This window comes from Puntigrus tetrazona, chromosome 4, assembly GCF_018831695.1.
Source record: "Puntigrus tetrazona isolate hp1 chromosome 4, ASM1883169v1, whole genome shotgun sequence".
Classification (NCBI taxonomy): domain Eukaryota; kingdom Metazoa; phylum Chordata; class Actinopteri; order Cypriniformes; family Cyprinidae; genus Puntigrus; species Puntigrus tetrazona.
In genome coordinates, this window is record NC_056702.1 from 13,543,694 (window position 1) to 13,567,008 (window position 23,315).

The 23,315-nt window shown below is 37.1% G+C and overlaps 1 protein-coding gene across 3 annotated transcripts in view; it reads left to right on the plus strand.

Annotated features, from left to right (window-relative positions):
* The window catches only part of iqsec3a (IQ motif and Sec7 domain ArfGEF 3a), a 96,935-nt gene that overhangs the window by 8,570 nt on the left and 65,050 nt on the right, over positions 1–23,315 (plus strand). For all 3 annotated transcript variants that reach the window (XM_043237863.1, XM_043237861.1, XM_043237862.1), the window contains exon 2: positions 14,527–14,604. In XM_043237863.1, coding sequence (XP_043093798.1) covers positions 14,527–14,604 — 78 coding nt within the window. The remainder of the gene's footprint in view (positions 1–14,526; positions 14,605–23,315) is intronic.

Below are 23,315 nucleotides of genomic sequence, written 5' to 3' on the forward strand. Positions count from 1 at the left end.
AGATATAAGGGCATGAGGGAAGGTGGAGGATGCTTGGTTTTCAGAATTTTCCTGATGAGTGATGACAGCCAAGAGATGAAAGTTTGCCCTAATTTGACTTAATTTAATCATTGGAGTGGTAATTTGATTTAACGGGACTCATTTAATTTCTCTACCGTTTTTATTGGTACAGACAGTAAAGAAGGGAGAGGAAATTAGTGTAAAGAGAGGAAAAGAAAGATAAGTGCATGGTACGAGAAGGTATCAAACCTGCATTGTCCAATCTAGCACCATAGCTCAATGTTTTGTGTTTTGGTACCACTTTACAATAAGGTTACATTGATTAACTACATTAGCTATAACAATAATGATCTTAAAAATCCATTGCCATTTTGTTAATATAATCACAAAAGTAAATATATGTAGTTACAGCTGCAAACCTACTTCACAGTTTGTAAAGTTACCCTTCATTTTAGTCATTGCTTCTAATTCTAATTACTGTTTGATTATGTGTGTGTGTGGAGTGGGCTCTTGAGGTACAGGTTGCTCTTGGGCATCCCTCTGGCTCTGAAGTGCTGCCTCAGGTGCGACCCACAACATCGCCGGCTCTCACCTCAATTAGAACACGCAGGTGTTCGCCCAAGTGTTCCGACTTACACTTTTGAGCACACACATTGACATTCACTACAAATATGAATACACACACTTGCATATTCCTCCTGGCATACACTAACTCCCTATCCGCTCCTTGGCTCCTGTATGGCTCCCTGTTTCTCTCCATATTTGTCTGCAGCTGAGGAGCTACAGGATAGCAGTGTATGCCAAGACTTGTGAAGCAGGATAGAAAACAAGGAAAGACATAGCTATCTCTATATTCTACTTAACAATTCTATAATTTATTTAGTACATTTTCAAAGTCAACTTTAAACAACTAACTACATTATCCACCATATTTTTAAATATAAGAACAAACTGGTGCACTTGTAACTTGCGAGGCATCCAGTGTCAGATACTTCCAGCTATTTTAGCTTTACAAAAGCAGTTGCTGATTGATATCTCACATTGTATCATTGTTATTAGCACAGTCATAAACACACTGCTTTGCTGTGAAAATATGGTAACACTTCATTTCAAGAGTCCACTTGAGACATTCTACTAACAATTATAAGTAACTTTGCAACTACATGTCAACTAGTAGTTATTAGAGTATTAGTAGACTGTCTGCTAACACTCTACAACATACTGACCCTAAACTTACCAATCTACTTAGAGAATTAGTAGACATGAAGTTGCAAATTATTGATACATTGACATGTAATTACAAAGTTGCTCATAGTTAACAGAACGTCTAATGTGGACTAACAAAATAAAGTTTAACCGAAAATAGTATTGTAATTCTTTATTTACCTATAGTGAATAATGAATTAAAAGCATTGTACATTCATGGAAAATAACATACAATGGTTCATGGTTTATTTTGATTCAAACATGACCAGAAGATTCACTCACTACCATCTAGTTTATACAGCAATCGCTAGTGAGCTAATTTGTGGTTTGCTTTGACTGATTCATTCACAACACATTGCAATAAGAATCTGCGATGCATATATAGATGTTATTTTTTGACATCCTTTCCCTCTCATTACACACCGCAAGGTCACAACTAAGCTAAAAACATGATTCCTTTATGCATGGCGTCAGTGACAAATGTAGATTACTGTAGAGAAGACTGAGTGTTTTAGTACGGTGTTGTTCCAACACCAGCAGAAAAATGCAAACACTCAAGAACCAAACATCATAAAAATCATTCGGTTCCAGCATTTGTAAACAAAATGGAATCGGTTCTCGATTCTCAACCCCAACACTTGTTCTAGGATATTCTCAGTGTGGATGCCAGGCACGTCTACGTGGTTATGACAGGGTGACTGGCTCTGGCTTTTTGCGTGGCAGAAACCCAAATCATGAATATCACATTTTCTATTGAGTGCTTTTAGATTGCTTCATTTTTCTTTTTCCTTTTTTCCGTGTCTGTGCAGTCAGCAGCAGCATCTGAAAAAGCCCTGCACATCATTAGTCAGAGCCGTACGTGCTCAGAGACAGAAATGTGGGGGGAAGGGTGTGAAAAGGTGACTATGCAAAGGTGACTTTCAAACATTTGCAGCACTCCCTGCTGCACCCAATGGACGGAGAGACAGAGAGAGAGATGGCGATTGGGAAAAGGTCGAGCAGCAGTGGAATTCTAAAAGGCAGTGCGACCAAATGTTTGTACACAGTGACCACACACTGACTCGCTCACGAATGATAAGAGTGGTACCACTTTTACCGTATATTATTTCATGCTGAATAATTGGAGAATTAAAATACTACTAACTACACTACACGAACACCAGCGTGACTGAAACGAAAGCTTTTGACAGCAATGCCTCCTACAGTAAAGCCACCGACAGCTGCAACACTGACATGAATGTGACTGACAACAAAGCCACTGACAGCAATGCCATTGATAGTAACATCACAGACAACAACTGCAATTACAGCAATGCCACTGACTGCGATAACTTTATTTCCATCCACCTGTTTCGATGTGCGTTTTGGAATATCGCTTAAAAAATGCTGGATGGAAACATTTAAATTGGGTAAACTTTTAATCTGATAAAAAACATGATGACTGCATCCCAATCAGCTGACCAGTGTTGGGTAAAGTTACTTTTAAAAAAGTAATGCCTTACAGTATTTCGTTACTCTCTAAAAAGTAACTACGCTACTTAGTTACTGTTATGTTGCTTTTGCATTACTTTCGTGTTACTTTTTAATGTAAACGTAAAAGTTTCACACCAATGAAACTTTTATGAATGAACCTGAAGGCTGAAGGAAAAATAAATTCATGTCTGTACAGTAGAATACAGAAGAAGAAGTTTCGATACTCTTCAGCAATTAAAAAACAAATGAAGCACAATTATTAGTTTTTCTAAAGTCATTAGTATGGTTAAACTTGATCATCAAAGGTCAGCAGCAAAGACATTGGTAAATAAAATGGGATTAGATACGTTTATATGAACATATTCAAATATTGCAGGTTTGAGTCATTTTTTGCATTTCATTTCAATGCAAAATAATTTTTTTGCAAGTGAGATGAATTAACGCACATCCCCGTTTAGTCTAGAACTACACTGTATCCACGTACTTGAAAAAAGTAATCCGATTACATAACTTGCCTTACTTGTATTTTCGTCTTTAACAGAAAATAATAATTTCTTTTTAAATTTGAAATATATTTGCATTTCATCAATGTTTTAAGACACTGCAATCACTTTTCAGCATGGGTACCAGGAAGTTCGCAGCAACATTTGTTCAAATGTCTGATTTACTACGCTATATACTTCATAATCATCGTCTCTGAAAAACAAACAAACAAACAATGCCGTGCAAAAAACGTGATTGGGGAAATAGCGTATGTTTGATGAGACGAACCCCCTTTAACTTAATCTCATGAGAATGGAAATTAGCTTCCGGAAAAATCTCTCGATTAAAGCGAAGTATCTCAGTCGACGTCTGAGAGGGACTGCAGCTGTGGATTGCATGCACATGTGGTCAGTGCTGCAGTGCAGTTGTGCAGTGCTAATCGCCCTTAGCGCTCTGACCTTACAGAACTCTTTGTTATGTCATCGGTTCATGTGGTGATGACTCAGGGCTTAAACTGCAATGGTGCATGCCTGAACATGTCCTTTCCGTTAAACCCCAAATTTGCTTTATTGCAATTTTGTTTAACGAGCTTACAGGCATTTAAAGAAATTAGCACTCAGACGTGCATCTTAATAACATTACAAAAACGCCTACCGGATCTTTCGGTTTTCTTATAATTTGACACAGCCAAAACAGAGAGGCTCAATTTATTTAACACTGGGCTTTTCTATTTCAAACTCTCTATTTCACATCCCTTATCAATACCTAAACTTACCGACGACAAGAAGCAGCAGTCTATGCAGAATAAAGCATTGATATGTGCTTTGTAAGTGCTAGTAAACAGCCAGTATGCTAGCATTATTCATTCTAATAAGCAAAAGTTTAATGGTGAGAATTAATCCTTGAGAATCCTTTAGCTTACAACTTTTTTCCCCCCTATTTTCAAATCCAATTTTCAAATTTGACCAGAAACAAAGCATTTAAGTTACAGTTATCAAGAAGCACGACCGCATCCTATCCATTTAGCTTGTTCAAAAAGAAAGGAAAACGTCTCACCAATACATTTAATTTGTGTTAATTTAATTAACGCAATGTTCCAACTCCAACCATTCTTGGCTGACAGTTGCGCGTTTATCCGTTGTGCTTGTTGTCGTTGTTGTTTTTTTTTCCCACCAAACGGTTGAATGCACATAATCAGCCTGAATTCTGCAGTCTCACAGCTGTTAACGGGAAAAAACAGAAGCGACGGCCAGACGTAATGAGCTGTGTGCATCCCGCATGCTTGACAGAAGGGTGAACCAAGTGGCATCAATAGGAAACCCACGCATCTGCAACCATAACATCATAATTTGCCTTGTGTCGATATTGCATGTGGCTGGTCTCGGTCTATGTGGGTGTTCTGGTCTTTTGTGAATGTAATGCTAAAGGCTTAGCATTTTGTCGCCAAGTAGGACATGTGCATGGATCAACATCTTTGCTGGGTTTTGGCGCACCATTCCCATCAACCGATCGGCTTAGCAGTTTTAGGGACGAAGCTCTGACAGCGTTCTTATCAGCGTGACTGCTGGTTCCTAAAAAGTATTCAATATTTGAAAACCAATTCAGGCTTTGTCGCAGTCAACCGGTGCTCATTCTCGCACAAAAAAATCAATAGTGCGAGCATGTGGTAGTGCATTAGAAAGTCTGTTTAAACACCATTTTATGGTATGTAAGCCAAAGAGGATTCTGTGCTGCATTTGCATCGGACAGGGTGCCAATAGTTTACTTCGTTTTCAAACTGAATAATATCTGAGTCACCGCTTGTAGTAGCAGATGGAATATGGAAGTGATAAAATGGAGAGTTTCTCTGATATAACCTTGCTTGTAGTACTTCTTATTCTAATTTAGAACAAGACAAATACGGAGAGAGTTTGATTAGAATCAAATGTCATTTCATTTCACGTAAGTGTAAATCTCAAATTGTTAAAGTTGAATTTTTGAAAATTACCTTTTATGCGGTGTGTGACACAGCTCTAAGCTCTATCCTGCAAAGTTGAATCACTGAAATGAGTCATTTTTAAAACGAATCCCATGCCGTTTCGTGTTGACGTTGGTCTTTTTATGTTTGTCTGAATGAAAGTGCAAATTCATTCAAGTGCTACTAGGTACTGCTTTTAAAACAGTAAAAAATAGCGTAACGCTCTCGAACCCAAATGTCCCGCAAAGGAGGTTTTGAGAAACGAATCGTTGGGAGAATCATTTGGGAGTCATTGAGCAAATAAAGTAAAAAAAAAGAGAGTAATGCATATTATAAGACAACGAATGTGTTTTTTGACTTTGCACGCATGTCAGCTTGTTGTTGAAGACTTCTAAAACCAAAATATGAAACTTTCATAACCCCTAACAGTTTAAATATTCAAAATTTGCACCCTAAAATGTAAAACATAAAAAATAAATACATAATACAAAATACCTTCAGATTTTAATAGCTGAGTACAAAAAATATTTAGTAACACCTTACCCTCTTTTTCCCTCAATAAATTCATAATTTGCTTATTAATAGTTAGTAAGGTAGTTGTTATGTTTAGGTGTTGGGTAGAATTAGGGATGTGGAGTAAGCTCATGTAAAATGAGGCATTAATGAGTGCTTAATTAGCACTAATAAATGGCTAATATTCTAGTAATATGCATGCTAATAAGCAACTAATAGGTGTAACCGTAAAATAACGTTCTAGAAACATCCTTAAGAAGATGGTTTCCAAACCGTGCTTACAAAGCCTACAGCGCAGTGGTGTAAAAGGCACAAACTTTTGGTTTGCTACTTAAACCATCTCCTAAATTCTTAAAGTATTAACGTCCCAGTTCTTTCCAGTCTTTCTCTCACCCCTGCCCTGTTTTGCTTGTGTTTTGGAGAGAATGCAGAACCTCGCGAGTCTCCTCTAGCTTTCCTGCTGATGCAAACCTTTCAGAGGCTTAGTGCTTTAATACTGAATGAGCGTATGTGTTTGTACGTTTGTGAATTTGAAAGATGGGGCTAAGTCTATTTTTAAAAGCCGATCCCCACAGGACTACACACATGGCATTCTTGTCTATTTTTAACGATTAATCCACCTTATGGACCGAGTAACATGATTTATGCATCATATTCTGTTCAACAGGACAAACTCGGCTGAGAATGTGAGCCGCGGCAGATGGTACTTTAAAGATGCTTTCATGCTAGAGGCTGATGTCTATTTGTTCTAGTTTGGTTTGTTTGTTTAGATGGTCTTTTTTCGGAACTTCTTTCCAAATTGAGAGAAGATGATCAGTCTGGGCAACCCAAGGTATTGGTCTTTGCATTTTTAAACTTAAAATTTATTCGTAGCCGTCAAAGTGTCACGTTTGTGTAAAAGCAAATTATAGTCGCATTGTGTCTGGACGGGACACAGCGTAAATGTCATCTTGATGGGTCTCACATCTTTGGCGTCCCGAAGAAACGTATGGCTTCGTTTAATAATTGGATTCCTATTACAGTCAATCAAAGCGACATTAAATAATCATATTTTTTTCCACAACAGTGGAGCTTGATTTGATGCAAGACGTCTTCATGAGATTGCGCACATGCTCTGCTGTCAAATTGTGAAATTCTCAACCAATTTGTAAGCGGCGCGTAAAGGCATAGTTAGAAAGAGAAGAAGAAAGGCCAAAGCTAATTCGACATTCAACTTTCTTTGATTTCAAATGCTTGGATTTTTTCTTTACTTTTTTATCCTTATAATTAACGAAAAGTGTGGGATTGATTTTAGAGAATGCTAATGGAAAGCTTTGTCTGGTATTATGTTCCTCTTTGTCTTGACCTCATGTTATTTCGAATGTAGTGCAAGTCTGAATCATTCCTGCAAATCGGTTATTTTGTTTAATTTAACCTGAAAACCAAAAACCAAAAAAAAAAGCAATTACAGACATTCCGTGACAATTTCTGTGTTTTCGAGTTTTAATAATTGTCCATTTGCGGCGAAAATACTGTCAAAATACCCAAATCGTCTTCACGTGGGTCATATGTGAGTGAGAAATCTGCAAAAGTCTTACCGGTCCCTCTCTGTCAGCTTGCTAACCACATTCTGAAGTCCGCCTTTCACTTTTCCTTGTAAAGAACCGACTCAAAAGAATGATTTGTGAGGAAAGGCTGAACACGGGTCATGATTTCAGAGCTGTGGGAAGATTAAGGCTCAGTTTGTGTTGACCGGCTGGAGCTTTATACATTTGTTTAGCGAGGAATTAGAGGTTTAACCTTGGAAGGTGGAGCAAAACGTTTTGGAGATCATTGTCCTCTCTGTGTACTATTGGTTTAACCTGGAACGCTAATGCTTAGCGGCATTGTGATTAGGCCTGCTGGTCTGTCGCAAGCTCACAGGACGATGACCTCATTGCAGAGAAGGACAAAAATGATGTTAATGTTGAAAAGAGGCTTTTAGAATAAAAGAGACAGAGACATTGAAGTTATTTGGATGCTTTTAGTGCATGACATCAGGCGACTCGATATTAAGCATGTTAATGCATTTTTACAAAGCAAAAAAAGTAGCACTTGCCTGAATAATATTTATTATTCAGATACTTGATAAAACGTAATGGTTATTCAGTTGAATTTGATGGAATTGTGCTATGTGCACTGCACAAAATAAAATAAAATAATGCGATAAATCACCCCAAAATTAGTTGCTGTTACGTTATTCGCCTTCAGGTTATCCAAAATATACAGTAGGTTACTTTTTTTTTCAGTTGAACAGTAAAGAAGATTTAATAACACTTTGGTAGAGATTAATTATGATTATTAACTAGTTGCATATTACCATGACTATTATTAACATATTGGCTGTTTATAAAACACATATTCCTTGCACTTTTGGCACTTTTTTTTTTTACTATAAGTCAAAAATGCTACGGACGCTATAGGAAAATAACAAAAAGAATTACAATGTGTAGTAAATTGAAACAATGTGTTCATAATTAAGATAATATATTAAAATAATATGGTTTGTAATATCAAGCAGCAAAACGCGTGTAAAGACAGCTGGAAGCGAACGAAACCAGAAGCAAGACCCATAAAATATACAATATATAAAATATTTTTTTTACGAGAAGAATAAGGTGGATTATGCTTAGTTTCGTGCTCTCTGGCATCAGAAAAAAAGCATGAAATAAATATTATTTTAATAAAATGTTACTAATTTTGGGTTATGTCATCTAGGGTGCCTGGAAATGTGCTGTATACTTAAGCTTACTTAAGTCTGGATTAGTATATATACTTTTAGACCCCTGTCATCAACGCACATACACAATCAAATGATTCCACTCACCAGGCCTAATCCTCTGTAAGATGGGGCTCAAACATGCCTCCAGACAGATTTTGAAGAAGTTTGTTTGTGAACATCTGTATTTTTAAGTGAGTCCATCGAAACTACTTTAATCCTTTCTGAAGTATTATGTTTGGTCTTCTAGGGGGTGTTCACACCACACTGTTTTCAGCTAAAAACAGGCATTTTTAAAGCATCTTGGCATCACAATGTTATAAATTAACAACATTTTTATGTTTTTAGTGCCATGATATTTATCAAAGAACCTGTCCTTGTGGAAGCACCTTATTGCAACCTTTTTTTTACGTTTTAAAGGTAAGCGCTCTCTAGTGGACAAAAAAATCGTGATGATCACACGATCCATGATTACATATCATCATTCAACGCAATGCGCTACCAACTGAGCTAGTTTATGACCCATAAAAGAGTACAAAATATTAATATGAAAATGTCCTGTTGCTGATGGGCGCACAATTGTAGTATATGCTCTGATGGGTTATATTTCACGGATTTGGACAAACGACTTATACGGCATTATGGTTGTTATAAAAAAACAGCATAAATAACTATATTGTGAAACTGCAATCCTTTTAAAATTTAGATTTTCGATATGACCAACCCCTATTATTCCTTTTTAATTTTTAAAGACATATTGCAGACCATTAATTTCATGTACACCCTGTCATCAAACATTCATTTAACGGACACCCTGTCACCAAGCTGTTCATTTTAACCATTTATTTACTACGGATACAATAGTAGCGTTGAAGAAATCGCCAAGGGCACTTGTGGGGCAGTCAGTGTGTCTAAAACGTAAAAACATATTGCATTTTACTCAAAAACACAATTTAAACTTTAAAGTGCTTGAACTGTACAAACTTGAATCTAATGTTGTTTATGCATTTTAAAATGATGAATTTCTTCCTGTGCTGTCAGAAACATGACTTTCATCTTTTCAAAAGCCCTTGGGCTGCCTATGAGTTCAGGGCCCTTTGAAATATTTAAGTTTATTCTGAATCAGATTACAGAGCTCTTGATCAATTCACGCATGTCTTTCTCCTTTAACCAGAATCATCTCGTCAAAAGTTACTGTTTATTTCTTTCAAGGATACCTTGGCTATCCTTTGGAGTTGTAACATTTGCATTGGAATGTGGACCAATGGCCAGGTGTGTTTTTCAAGGTCGTTGATTTTAATAGTTGCTTAAGTTTCATTTACACAGCTGTTAATTCCCTGAGCCTATTGACCAAATCCACATTTATGTCGCCTCTATTCAAAAAGTCATTATCCATGTCAACAGCAGTAAGTCTTGCTCTAGTAATCTGTTCCCATTTGAGGCCTAAAGTGTACATAACCTATTAACAATCCAGTGTCAAGTTACACCTGTTAGCAAAAACACAATTAGAAGGACCATTAACGATAGTAATTAATTAACCACCACACTTTTATCCCTGCCGCATATTGCTAATCTTTTTTGCCATGCGGATTTATCATTCAGGATGTCAATAAAATCTTTTAAATGAAAGGAAATTATGTTTCTAATAAATAAAAGTAAGGGTTTCTCCAAACACTGATTCACCTGAATCCATACTTTCATAACGCTGGGCAGTGCACTCAGAACACATATCGGTCACAAAGTGGGTGCTTTTGAGCATGCTTCTAAAAGCTGAAATAACGAATGGACACCCTAGGGTTTTGTGTAGTTGGGCTGGTTGCACACTAGAAATCTTAAATGATTTTCAAATCATGGGAGACCACAGACGTGAAGACAGTTCAATCGATTTTTAGCCTTATAATCCTTTGAACGCACATACATTTGACGATTCGACCAGACCATGAGACCACAAACGGTGAGTGGCACTTACTCGTTCTCATTGGCTATTGCGGGTATCACATTAGAAGCAGCCCAATCAAGAGTCGTAAGTATCAAACATATTTTGAGTTTGGGCTCGATTGGGAGCAGATAAATAATCATAATGACACCACACAGTAGAGCATTAAAATCTTCTAGTGTGCGGCTAGCCTTAATGGATATGTGCATAAAGAGGCGAGACAACAAGTGTATTGTTCTGCAGAGTTCAAACCTTAACCAGCTAATCATGGTGTTCAGGATTACTGGAAGCTAAAATTGAAGTAGAAGTTGGAACTGAAGTGTCTAGGAAGGTAACACTCTAGAAGCGGGATTGCCTAACCTGACAACAATGAACAATGAATTAAAACAATTGATTATAAATTTAGAGATGAATCTTGGTAGTCAAGTTTATCAGAAGTGTTTCTTTTTACCCATAACCAACACGAATGGGATTATTGAAGTGTATTGAGGCAGTCTCCTTGAAGTTTTCGGGAAGGTTACTTCCTCAAAATAAATATTGGATTACGGAATTTAGTTGTTATAAACCGGGTGGCTAGAAAGGAATCATGTTTGTTAGCATTCCCGTTCATATCAATAGTTGCTCATTCGGTATAGAAAGCAACGTTAATGTTGAAATTCAGTTTTCTTGAAGTTATTGAGTTGCAATGTTGCTTATAATAAAATTAAGTTCTGACACTGTCGCTTTTGTATTCCACCAAAACAGAATGAATCCTAATTCATGTTGGAGTCAACAACATTCTGGCACTGTAAACCAAAAAGACATGCACAGTTTTTCAGTGCCATTGAATACGTTCTTGCATAGTTAGTCCACAGTTTATCCTACCACAAGATAATGGCCTAAAACATACCTCCAGGCTATGGCAAGACTAGCTCGAAAGACTCAGGTCCAGTCCTCAGATCAGAGAATGGACAGTAGAGTCTTAAACTCCATGGAGCTGGTTGAACCTAGAAATGTAACACATCTGTGAGAACTTCTGCAAAAGTAGGTTTTATCCAACCACAAAAATGTGATTAGATTTTGTTGAGCAATAATCGCTTGACTTCGTGGTGTAACAAATTTCCCATTCTAGATAATAATCCAGCACAGAAGGGAAGTATAAGATCACATATATTAACGAAAGAGATTAATATGTCAGTGTGCCAATGTGTGCCAATATGGCTTCTGGACTCTAGTATAGTAGGTATGGTTCCATTCCCTCTTGACCTCCTGTTGCTGTGTCCTTGAGTTGACTCTAAATCCAGTAGTACTTCTCCAAGAGGGACCGGAATGAATCACTCTCAATTACTCTTCAAGTAATTGCGGAGAAGAGTTAAAGGGTTGAAATAGAGGTTGAAGGAGAAAGAGAGATGATCTGTCTTAGCAAATGGGATTTCTGCCCCCTACAAGTCCGAAGACTGTAGAGCTAAAATAACAGCATAACTTTTATTAACTCAGCCATATGACATCTTGAGTAATACTACTTACCCTCTTTGTGCCAAATCCTCTTTTATTTGCTCTGACGGACTGGAGGGACCAGCGGCATTGAGGGTGAAAAAAGCAAGCAGAGGCTGGTGTGGTGGAGGATGCGGTTGTGTTTATGATCACGTCAGTTTTGATGGCACACTCATATCTGGAGATTAAAGCAGTAAGCTGAGTGGCAGACACTTTGTGTTTAATATTAGGAAGAGGACGGAGGGGTGTGAGGTGGCTTTGGAATTGACATGGCTGATTGTCCTTCGTTGTGTCCTGCTTAGAGGTGGTTCAAGGTTAACCGGCCTCTTCAAGAATAATTAAAATATATATTACCATCTATCTTTCTGTATCTTTATGTTTCATTTTGGGCTGTAGTGCCTACATTTGTAACTTCTGTACTATGAGAGGTTGATGGTCATTCACAAGAAAACATTTGATATTTTATGACAGTCATATCTGTGATTTAAATAACTGGCCAAGGAAAACTGCCGCCCATAATAGAGGAATTTCATCTACCATCAGGACCATGTTAACCAGCTAAACACTGACCGTGTGAGTACTAGTTTATTAGCGAAATAGTACTTGTGGTTAAGTCCAGCCATGACAACCCGGTTGAAAAACAAGTACATTTCCATAATGTACCTAAAGTGCTCTATTTTCGTGCACTAATGCTAAAAATTATTCTTTAGTATATCTTAAGATTAACTTAATTGTACTAAAATGTGATATTTTGAGACACAATGAATTTAAACTAAAATGAACTTTTAATATACCTAATACAAAATACACACACCCAAAATATATTTAGTTACCCATTTTAAGTGTATGAAAATGGGTTGTAGTGGTAACTAAATACATTTAAATACAAACAAAGTATGTTCAAAGTTCATTTTAGTTCATATTCAAAATAACGCAGGTGAGTATTAGATGATCTTAAGAGTTTATCTTAAGAGGTACTAAAGAATATATTTTTTAGAATATTAAGTACAAAATTAGTGCACAAAAATAGCACTTTAATACATTATGGAAGTTCAAATGGAAAGATCAAGACCATTAAAATATGATCTTAGACTCTAGAACTAACCAAAGATTAAAATCCACTCTTGTGTTTAAATATTTGAATGGTTAATTTAGTAGATTAATTCAACTCTTTCTCTTTTCTTTTTTTAAATAAACTTTTATAATAAGTCATTTAGCAATGAATAATCAAAAGTTATATAGTTAACACACACACACACACACACACACACACACACACACACACACACACACACACACACACAGAGTTCTTATTTCAAATTCCTGCGTTTGCTCACTGTAAAACTATGAACTTCTCTTTGAGCGACAGCATTTTATTATGTGAATTCTGCTCACATTACGGCATTGAAAATGAACTGGCAAAGAACGTTTTTATGTTTCGTAAATTGGCTTGTTGTAACAGACAGCTAGTTTATAGACAACAAGGAGCGAGCAGTTTAAACTGTAATGCTCATCGGCATATTAGTCAGGTTTTAAAAAAAGGAAAGGTGAAAAAACTGGAGTGATTGTAATAAAACACTCTGTTTACTCATTAAACTTTAATGTTGACCCTAACGTTTTATTGCAAAGATGGTCATGTTTGAAATTCAGCAAAAATGATGCATGCAACCGCCATTTCGGCCAGAGCAGCATAACAAAGAAACACTGACTGAATTTCTATAGGATAATTCTATAGCACAATAAACTATTACAACCTAATACTTATTTAACGGTTCGGTCTATGTATGTGCATTTATATGTATGATACCAAAATATATGTGGCCTTACAGTGTGAGCTTTGCTATGCTGGTCTGTGATTTGCCACAAATAGATGACTTTATTTAACACTCCATTACACAGTAAACAGGACAGTCAACTGTGACAGTGCAAAGACAGATGCACTAGTATCCTTCTGTGTAAAGATGTTCTAGGTCATCTTCTAGCCTATTTGTGCCACGGCAGCACACCACTAAGTATAATATGCAACTAGATTATTACATTCAACGTTCTAAAACTAAATACGAATAATAAGTGTTTTTTGTAACAGCACTTAAACTCTTTTTTAAATGAATTAGAAACAATGACATGTTTTGATTATTGCAAAGTGACGATTGCAAAATAGACATTAAATTAAATCGAAAGGCTCCTTTAAAAGTTGTAGTTGTTTACAAAGATCTATCAGTCGAGAGATGAACGTAAAGAGAGATGAGCGTAAATCAAATTAAGGATGTTTTCTGCGCAACATTTTATTAGTAAGGCACCAGGTGAGCTGCCGAGCAAGTTTACTTCGACAGAAAAGCTGTACATATAAACCTTTCATGCAGCACGGACGTGAAAATGTATTCGTTTATAAATCATGCACTCTGGTTAAGCCTTATAACAATATTGTGGGAGAACTACTGTATGTGAAAGTATGTCTTAATCTATTAATCACAGTTTGTGTAAAAGCGGTGTTAATTTCAAAGGTGCAAATGGTTTGGTTCAAAACCGTTACACAGGCTCGCTTAAATTAGCATAACTATAAGCGGAAGTATGATATTTACTGCGCGCTCACACACTATCCATGTTTGACGGTATATGCACACTATTGTATGGGGATTGAGTTATTGGCAAAATTGTTCTAGTTCAGTCCCTCACTGTAACGACCCACTTTCAATAACGAGTCTGTTTAAAGCTAGCATGACCATTTCCCTATCTCTTTCCTTACAGGAACCAGACGGTTCTACACCAGTTCTGCTGTCCCGCTCCAGACGCCCCTGAGTCTGACTCTCAGGCCTGTGTACCCAGGTAGGGGGAGGGGTCGGTTGGTGCCTCCTGACCAAAAACTCCATTGCCACAGTAAAGACTGTGTTTCTGATGGTGCTAGGCAACACAACTGCCCTAGTTATACCCGTCTTGAAGTGGTTGTGAGCCTTTTCATGCCTTGCCTCCACACAGTAAATTCGGTCCCCATTATCGCGGTGAGCTGTGACCGCGAAAGAGCGAAAACTGATATGATTTCCCTCTAAATCAGGCAAAAAGAAAAACGTGTATCTAATGTTTAACTGCCATGTTTGTCATTAGGCATAGGTTCCGCTCAGCTGGCTTAGCTAGAGGCTACAAAAACCTTGGTCAGAGCAAATCGCTCCTCTGTTGGCATAACCATGTTTACACAAGTGTCACGATAAGTATCCAACTTTGCGCCAAATGCTCAAATCAATCGACTGGAGATCCCCATCTCTGTCCTTTTCGGCCACTAGTGTTTACAGAGAAGCTACAAATCCAAGAGCGACAACCGAACGCAAATGTAAGATAATAAATTATGTTCTTTAATAATTATACAAATATATAAAAGCAAGTAGTTTGAGGCACACTGTACACTCTTTCCAAAGAGAATCTATATTAACATAAGATAACCAGTGAGGCGACAACTGTGTAGACAACGGTTATGGTGTGTAGTACGATGCATTATTACGTATTAAAACCGCTGTCAGATTAATCATTATTTACCTGTTTTCATATTATCCTATTATATAGCCCGTCAGGTTTATTATAGCATTATACATAACCCTTGCTGCGCAGCTTTTCAGAGTTGCTTGAATTAGTGGGAAGTCGTCAATAGTCATTAAGGAAAGCTCTCCATATCCTGCGGATCTCGGGTGTTTGCAAAGGTTGCATTGAAGAAGAAGAGATGAGCACAGCAACTAAAGCAAACCAGTATTGATGACGGCCTTTCTCTCCCAAAGCGCCGGCCATTGTTAGTTTGGTTGAAACACTGCAGTCGCCCACCGAGACGGCTCTAAGTCTCACTGTAAACGCCACAGAGGGCACAAGTTATTGAATTCGACCGTAAAGATTGCCAGAGTGGAGGATAGAAGAAAAATGCAATCTCTCTTACAGTAGGTTTGTCTTGACGGTGAGTACCGCAGAGGTGGAAAAAAAACAAAACATGGCATTTATACATTGGAACGTGTTTGTAAGTGGATTCAATAACTCCAGATGCACAAACTACTAATAATTTTGACCTGATTAAATCATCCTCTTGATTTTACATTGTGAATTTCTATTTTCTATTTTATCTTTTAGTGTTTGAGCATAACATGTACTAACAATATACTCTATCTTTGTTACAACTAATGAACAAAAATATTGGTTTATGTTGCCCAAGTAAATTTTTTTAAATTATGCAATGTTGAAATTGACTGAGAGTATTTATTTACCATATTTAAATGAAACAGGATATGGAAGAAATTAAAACAGGGGGGGAAAAAGTTCAAATGTGAGGGTGTTTTGGCCCAGTTGAAATTAAAATAAATTAAATTAAATTATAATTTAATAATAATAATAATAAGAAGAAGAAGAACAAGATAAAATAAATGAAATATAAACCCCTTTTCGAAATGTTAATTGTGCATTAAAAAAAAAAAAAACCTGGCTCCTACCAAGTTCAAGGACCTCTCAGGAACAGAGAAGCAAACCACTTCGGACAGGACGGTGACGGCAGTGCTTGAGTTGCTGGTTTGCTTTTAGAGAAAATTAGTTCTCGTTTTCTGTTGTCTGTCAATTTTGACTGTTTGTCAATGAGTCAGTGTTCACGTTTCTCTCCCCATCACACCGCTGTGCTCAGAAACACTGATTCATGCCATCTTCTGCACACTCATAATTCACCGCTTCATCATATGTGTTACAATGCTGTTATTACTATGTAACAACAGCAGTATTGTACGATACAAAACAGAATAGCTCAGAAATTCTTAAGGGTTCTCCCATGAGACTCATTCTGTTAAACCTCAAGTGTTTTCATTGATTGATTCTGTCAGTCCATCTGATTATAAATTGATATTGGAAAAAAATTATGCTGGATAACAAGTTCAGAGCAGGAGCTGCAGTCAGACAATTCGGATTTGGTTGAGAATTTAGACAAAAACCATTACTCCAACTATTTACAATATCAACATATTGAGCTACAAACATCTATGATCTCCAGCGAAGTCATTTTACACATCATAAACATCATGTTTCATCATTCATAGCCAGCTTTGAGGGGAAACTAGCTATGGCGTCTCTGCATGTTAATGGCGTAGAATAGCGGCTTCTTGTTGTGTTTGTGTGTTTGCTTTTCTTGCAGTCCTGAAATAGTCATTCAAAACAGATTCTAGCAAATAATCACCAACAAACGTGCATTTAATTTAACATGAGGGAGAAAGAAATATCTCATTAAAGTGAATTCGGGGGTTTGCTTGGCGGGGAACGTTTTGCTTCATAACGATGAAAATGTGCTTGTCAGTTGTCTTAAAAGACCTCATTATAGTATATTTTCTCCTAGCATTTTATTTTCCGCTCATTGCAGTTTTACTGGCCGTGTATTTTATAACCAGTGTTGCCAAGTCCTCGGATTTCCTGCAGAATTGGCCTACTTTTATAGTGATGCGGCAGGTTGAAGCACAGCTGAAGTGAAAAGCGTTGGAAGGTGGTTATGGCCCTTCATAATGCAATTTTGATGCAGTTTTATAACCATTTTCACCAGAAACGCCATGATTGGGCTACTGTTGAATACCAATTGTGGTAGGGTGTTTTCTTACACAGACCTGGCAACCCTGGTAAAAATTGAGGGCTTCTTTCTATCTATCTATCTATCTATCTATCTATCTATCTATCTATCTATCTATCTATCTATCTATCTAATATCTGTCAGGATGAGGAAGAAGGGAATCACAGATAGAAAATTTGCTTCAAGAAAACACACCATGACAAGCAGCAGCTGCGGCCCTCCTACAAAAACACACAGCATAGGCATCATGGCAGGGGACAGGAGTAGCATGTGGGATCTTTTATTACGAGTCACTAGCAGCTTTCGGCTACAACAAATGAAATCGCACACAGTCTATGGATAAAGTGAATGCAAAGCAAGTCATTTCGTATAAAGGTATCTAACGGTTCTATAAACGTAAATGTCATCATCACATAGGCCTAATTAATTTTTGCAAAGGGGGAAAAAACATGTTGACACCATTTAACACTTCTGTTTATTAATACCCATACTTGCAAACAGAGCTCGCATTAACCCCCGTGCAAGCCTTGACCTAAAACAACATGATCTCATTACCAGCCCCAAATGCAAAATCTGCAAATTATTTTTTTCTAAACGCTGTGAGGAAGAGGCTTAAACATGATCATATGCGTTAAACAGTAGCATATAGTAGCATTTTGTTATCGGTAGTTAAAAATAGGTTTAAGCATGACTCGAATGACATTGTTTCAAAAAATATTTCGCCACAAAAGAGACATTTTTGTGCATGTTACGTATTCACGAGATCGCGTTTAAAGCGAAAATGCATCGCTTTTCAGCTTGCAAGTAGGTATGAGTTCGTTGTGGCGCTTCATTACTGTTGAGAAGCATGACGGTACTCATACTCTTGACTTTCTCAATTGAATACCACTTCCTCTCGGCACTTAGGCACGCTTTAATGAGATGTAGTATGCTAATTAGTTTGCACATTCTAGCATAATGATCCGAGTAACCGAACAGACAATCAGTCATTCAAGTCTGTGCATTTAAAAAATTGGTGACAGCAACAATAATGTATTTTTAATGAATTATTAAGTACAATATGTTCATCGCAATTTATTGACCGCCAAGCTTTCGTTTTGATCGGTTCCCATGGATTCCTCTGATTGGTTGGTCTCTGTTTAGTGGTCAGTTAGCAGTGGGTTTTAAATTTGGAATTAGCATATTTCCACATATTTTTTTCTACACTCATTAGTTTTAGGACTATTAATGGCAGAAAAATGTAATTAGATGTATTGCCAATTTATCATCGAAAGCGCCTCGTTTTGGCACAGACTGATTATGATCCCAGCACATTTGTACCTGCTGTCTCTGAAAGTTGGTTAAAGTTCACTTAATGTGCCGGGTTCGCAGAGTGCTGTTTATTAATGAAATTAACAACTCGTTAGTTAGAATACTATTCGAATACTTTGGGTTACAAAAGGCATACATCTCTAGATCTTCAAGACTAGTCGATTGTGACTGCTTTTAAAAACAGAGAACTAGTTTTTATTTACAAATTGTAAAAAAAAACAACTAAAATCTCTCAAGCCCAGTAAATCTACCAGTGTAGAAGATTCCTGAACAACTTTCACGCTTTGAGAAAAAAGGTACAAAAGCTGTCACTGGGGTGGTACCTTTTCAAAAGGTATATGTTTGTACCTAAAATATTCATTTTGGTACCTCAAAGGTACATGTTAGCAGTAAAGTGTGCACCTTTTTGAACCTAATAAGTACAAAAGTGTACCTTTTGAACAAATACCGCCCCAGTGACAGCTTTATTTATGAGAATGTGGGAGCCTGTTGAATCAATTGAATATGTTAATACATTTTTTCATATTAATTTAGGAGCAGTTCTCATAATGTTTTCTTATATGATATTGGGAACTGTAGATTCCCCCCATTTTCTAACTATATTACTAAGCACATGACGAAATGTAAAAACATTATTTTCTTACTCTTTGTATTAAAATAACAATAAATGATTTATACTATAAATTAAGTCTAATTTGTTATCTTAAGAAATGTCTTTAACACATTTAAGAAAAAATGCAAAAAATAAAATAAAATACGGTTTTGTCTTCAAAATAATTGCATTACGCTCCATAAACGATGCACCATTTTTAGATATCCAAAGCGCAGTCTGCAATGCTTTGCAAGGAAACTGGTTAAAAGTTAAACAGTTTGTCTATTGTAATGACACGGTCAGGCGTCAGACTAAAGCAGAGCAATTACACAGAGTGAAAAGGTCATCTTTCAGGTGCTGTAAAACGCACACTCAAGACTCAAAGGTTAATGAACACACAAATGCACTAGTGATTAGAACCCCACATGTTAATTTTTCTTAATTACTGTCTTTTCATTCCTTTAATTTCTCCGTCTGACCTTCTTTCCTTTGGCACACAGTCTCGAAATGATTTCATACGTTGCCGCTACCTGTGACCTTGCTGGCTTGTCGTGCTGTTGTCATGGGAACAGAGGCCGCAGCGGGAAGACGTGCAGACATGCCCGATTTTGCAGTCAGGCTTTAAAAAGAAAAGACAATCTCAGGTGTGTGTGTGTGTGTGTGTGCGCGCGCGAGTGAGCGTGGCTGTATGTGTTTAGAAAGTGAGAAAAAAGGCCTGAGTCATGCTCAGAAATGTGAAAACATTTGCTCAGGGCTTCTTGGTTCAAGAGGCACCGTGTCTGCTTCAAAAATGATTTGTCCTTCCACCTTGTTCTTGTAAAAAAAAAAAATATATATATATACACACACACACACACACATATATAGATGTATATGCATATACATGACTGTTCTTACAATCATATAAAAAAATATTCACATTAAGTTTCTCTTGAAATAAACAAATCGTAGACATGTAGCTAAGCTACAAAGGTCCATAGACTTCGACTATTCACAGAATTTTCTCACAGAAAAGGCTTTAGCTAGTCATAGAAAAATCTTGCTCTGACATATCTTAAAATATGGTGTTCAAGTTCTGTGTCACGACACACTCACGTAATGTTTTTCTCATGTAAGGCTTCTCTAAATATTCTTAAGGCCTAGTCCTGGTTTAAACTAAGCTCCGTTTGTGAAAACGGGACTTTGGTTGAATTATCTCTAAAGGTCTTTAAGTCAGAATTTTTCATATACTAATTTAGTCATCATATTTCATTATTTAAAGTGCAAAAAAAAAATCGGATGAGTATTTCTGACACGTTGTGCAAAGTTGCAGTTGCTAATGGATGCAAGGTTAACGCTGTATGAGATCTAGTCAGAAATGGACGGCCTTTGTGGTTTCTTACCATGCTGTGGTATGGGTTAGATGATGTGAACAGCTTCTTCAGACACACTTAGCCGGGTTGTATGAAAAATAAAGTGAGTTTACCAACATCCTTGTCTGGTGTGGTGAGCCGATGCATACTGATGCTATTCATAAAATTCCACTGATGGAGGAATGCACCTGGGAAGCAATAGCTGTTTCTATAGTGCCTTGAATAAATCTTTCACTCACATAGTGTCTAGAGATTTGGGAGCCAATTGAAAAGTGAATGACTGCTAAATAGAGAGAGGGCAGATGCTCACCTGCAATGCAGCGCGGTGTTTGGAAGCACTTCAACTGCCATTCTAATGCAGATGGTGTGTGTACAAAAGTGTTTAATGCAGCTGATGCTGCACATTCAAGATCATTACTGGCCCATCGCCAAGTCTCTATGATGTTATGATCTCTAGATCTGACTTGAGTCCTTCCTTTGTTGTATATAGTGGACTCGAGCCATCTTGTTCTTTACCCTGAAAACGAATTTGTCTTTTGCACAAAAGTATGTGGTAGGTAAGGGTTGTTTCTGTAAAAAAACTTTCTCTACCACATCACAAATAGATGATTTCCAAACGGATGTCTAGCCCTATCTATTTATAGCTACATTACTGTGGTATTTAAGTCCAGATAGCTGATAAATAGAGGCGAGAAGTGAAATGAACAAGAAAAAACACATTTGAAAAAAAAGAAAGATATCCTAATATTTTGCCATCTCCCAGTCTCAAATTGGGTCCCCTGAGAGATCTCATGAGGGAAAGTGAAGATAATGAGCAAGGCGCTTTTACTGAAGTGTCCTCCAACTAAAGCTCAATGTCCCCAGTCAGTACGATTCAACTGCAGGTGTACACTTTATCTGTTACACTTCCTTTTCTCCTCCTAATGGCCTGTTGCGAGATAGCTCATAGCTAAAGGTGCAGAGAGGAAGCTGTGAGTCGATAAACTGTCCCGCTGCTCTGTTTAATGGTTAATGTTGAAAACCGAAGGGAGCAGTGGTGGTTTCGACCCTCTGTGGCCAAGCACCTCGCCCAGACTATATCAATATGGACATGATGAAGATTGATTTGGTTGCCGATTTGGATGAAGCTGAAGTTGTAAGGGATGGGAGAGCTAAATATCACCCAGAGGAAAAATATAGTAAAATGTTAACATACATGAAGTGTGTAGAGCTGTAAAAGACAACGCAGTCTAGTATTTTTAATTGAAATCTAATAGTAACCATATAAAACATCACAAATTTGTGACAAAGATAATATAACAAAATATAAGACACCAATTACTCCAGACCATAAGCCGTTTAAAAAAAAAAGATAAGTCTTAAGTATTCGGAGTGATACTTTCTCTCTTTTTGGTCCCTGTTAAAAGTCTGGTAGCAGCATTTTCGAAGGAAAAAGATAAAGGGAGAATAAAACAGGGCCTTAAACCGAACCCTGTGGTACACCACATGTACAGAAGTAAAATTCTCAATAGCTACAGTAAAAAGCTCTCCCCTTAAGACAGGATGAGAACCGGCTTAAAGCTGTTCCCCAAATTCCAACATACTCCTCCAATCATCTCTATAAAATAGAGTGATCCATAGTGTCAAAATCTGAGCTTAGATCTAAAAGGACCAAAAACCCACATTTCCAGATTCTGTATTATACTGAGCTCTGAACCCAGACTGAAACTTCTTTTAAGAAGGAGGAAAGTTGATGGAAAAAACAGCCTTCTCCGGTACCTTTGAAAGGAAAGGATGTTTTGATATAGGCCAGTAATTGGCTAAAACCTGTGGATCAATGGTAGGCTGACTATAAACTAAATATATGGATCTGTGGTATCTAATACTTCCACAGTTAAAGATAGAGACGCAGGTTTCATAAGATAAATGAGTGCACTATGTTACAGTGAATATTATATCAAGGAGATGCTCTTGTAACAGGGTGACAACCCTAGTAATAGCCAAAAAAAAAAAATAAAAATTTTAGGTCCACCAGATTTACTAGAGAAAAGATGACCTAGTGTTCTTAAAAGGAATCTTGCAACTCAACAATCTCTCAAAATTTCATAGGAAACTTGCAGTTTGTTTCATTTAAATTAATAGTAGACATTCACAATCATTTTAGGAGTTAATAGATGCAATTACTTGTTTAATTACATTGTAACTACTTATGAATTATATGTAAATGATTACATAGCATTTGTATGTGTGTGCCATGAACATCTATAAATACAATTTGCTTCCACACCAATAGCATAAAATAATTTTACAACAATGTTGCCACAGGCAGGTTTTATCCTAGGGAGCCTGGCTTGTTTTTTAATTTTTTATATTGCTTATATCGCATTATAGGCTATTGCTCGTTGCAGCCTCTCAACTGCGAATGGCATCTGTTAATAATAATTTGTCAGGCATGTTTGCCACCTGCCCCGCAGTATGTGTGGCACGTTTGCAAATACTTTGGAGAAGTGCAATGATCCTTACCCCCGTGTTTGCCAACTCAAGCCAGATTGTACCACACTAATATGAGAAATGGATTCACTTGGGCTTGTCTGCACATTTCCCGTTAGGACGGGATCCAGAAACAGGCAGTGAATCATAATTGAAATCCTCAAAGTCTCTGCAAACAACAGAAGTCTATAATCCAGCAGCAAGTATTGTGGAACCCTATGCAAATTCAGATTGAAAATGAAAT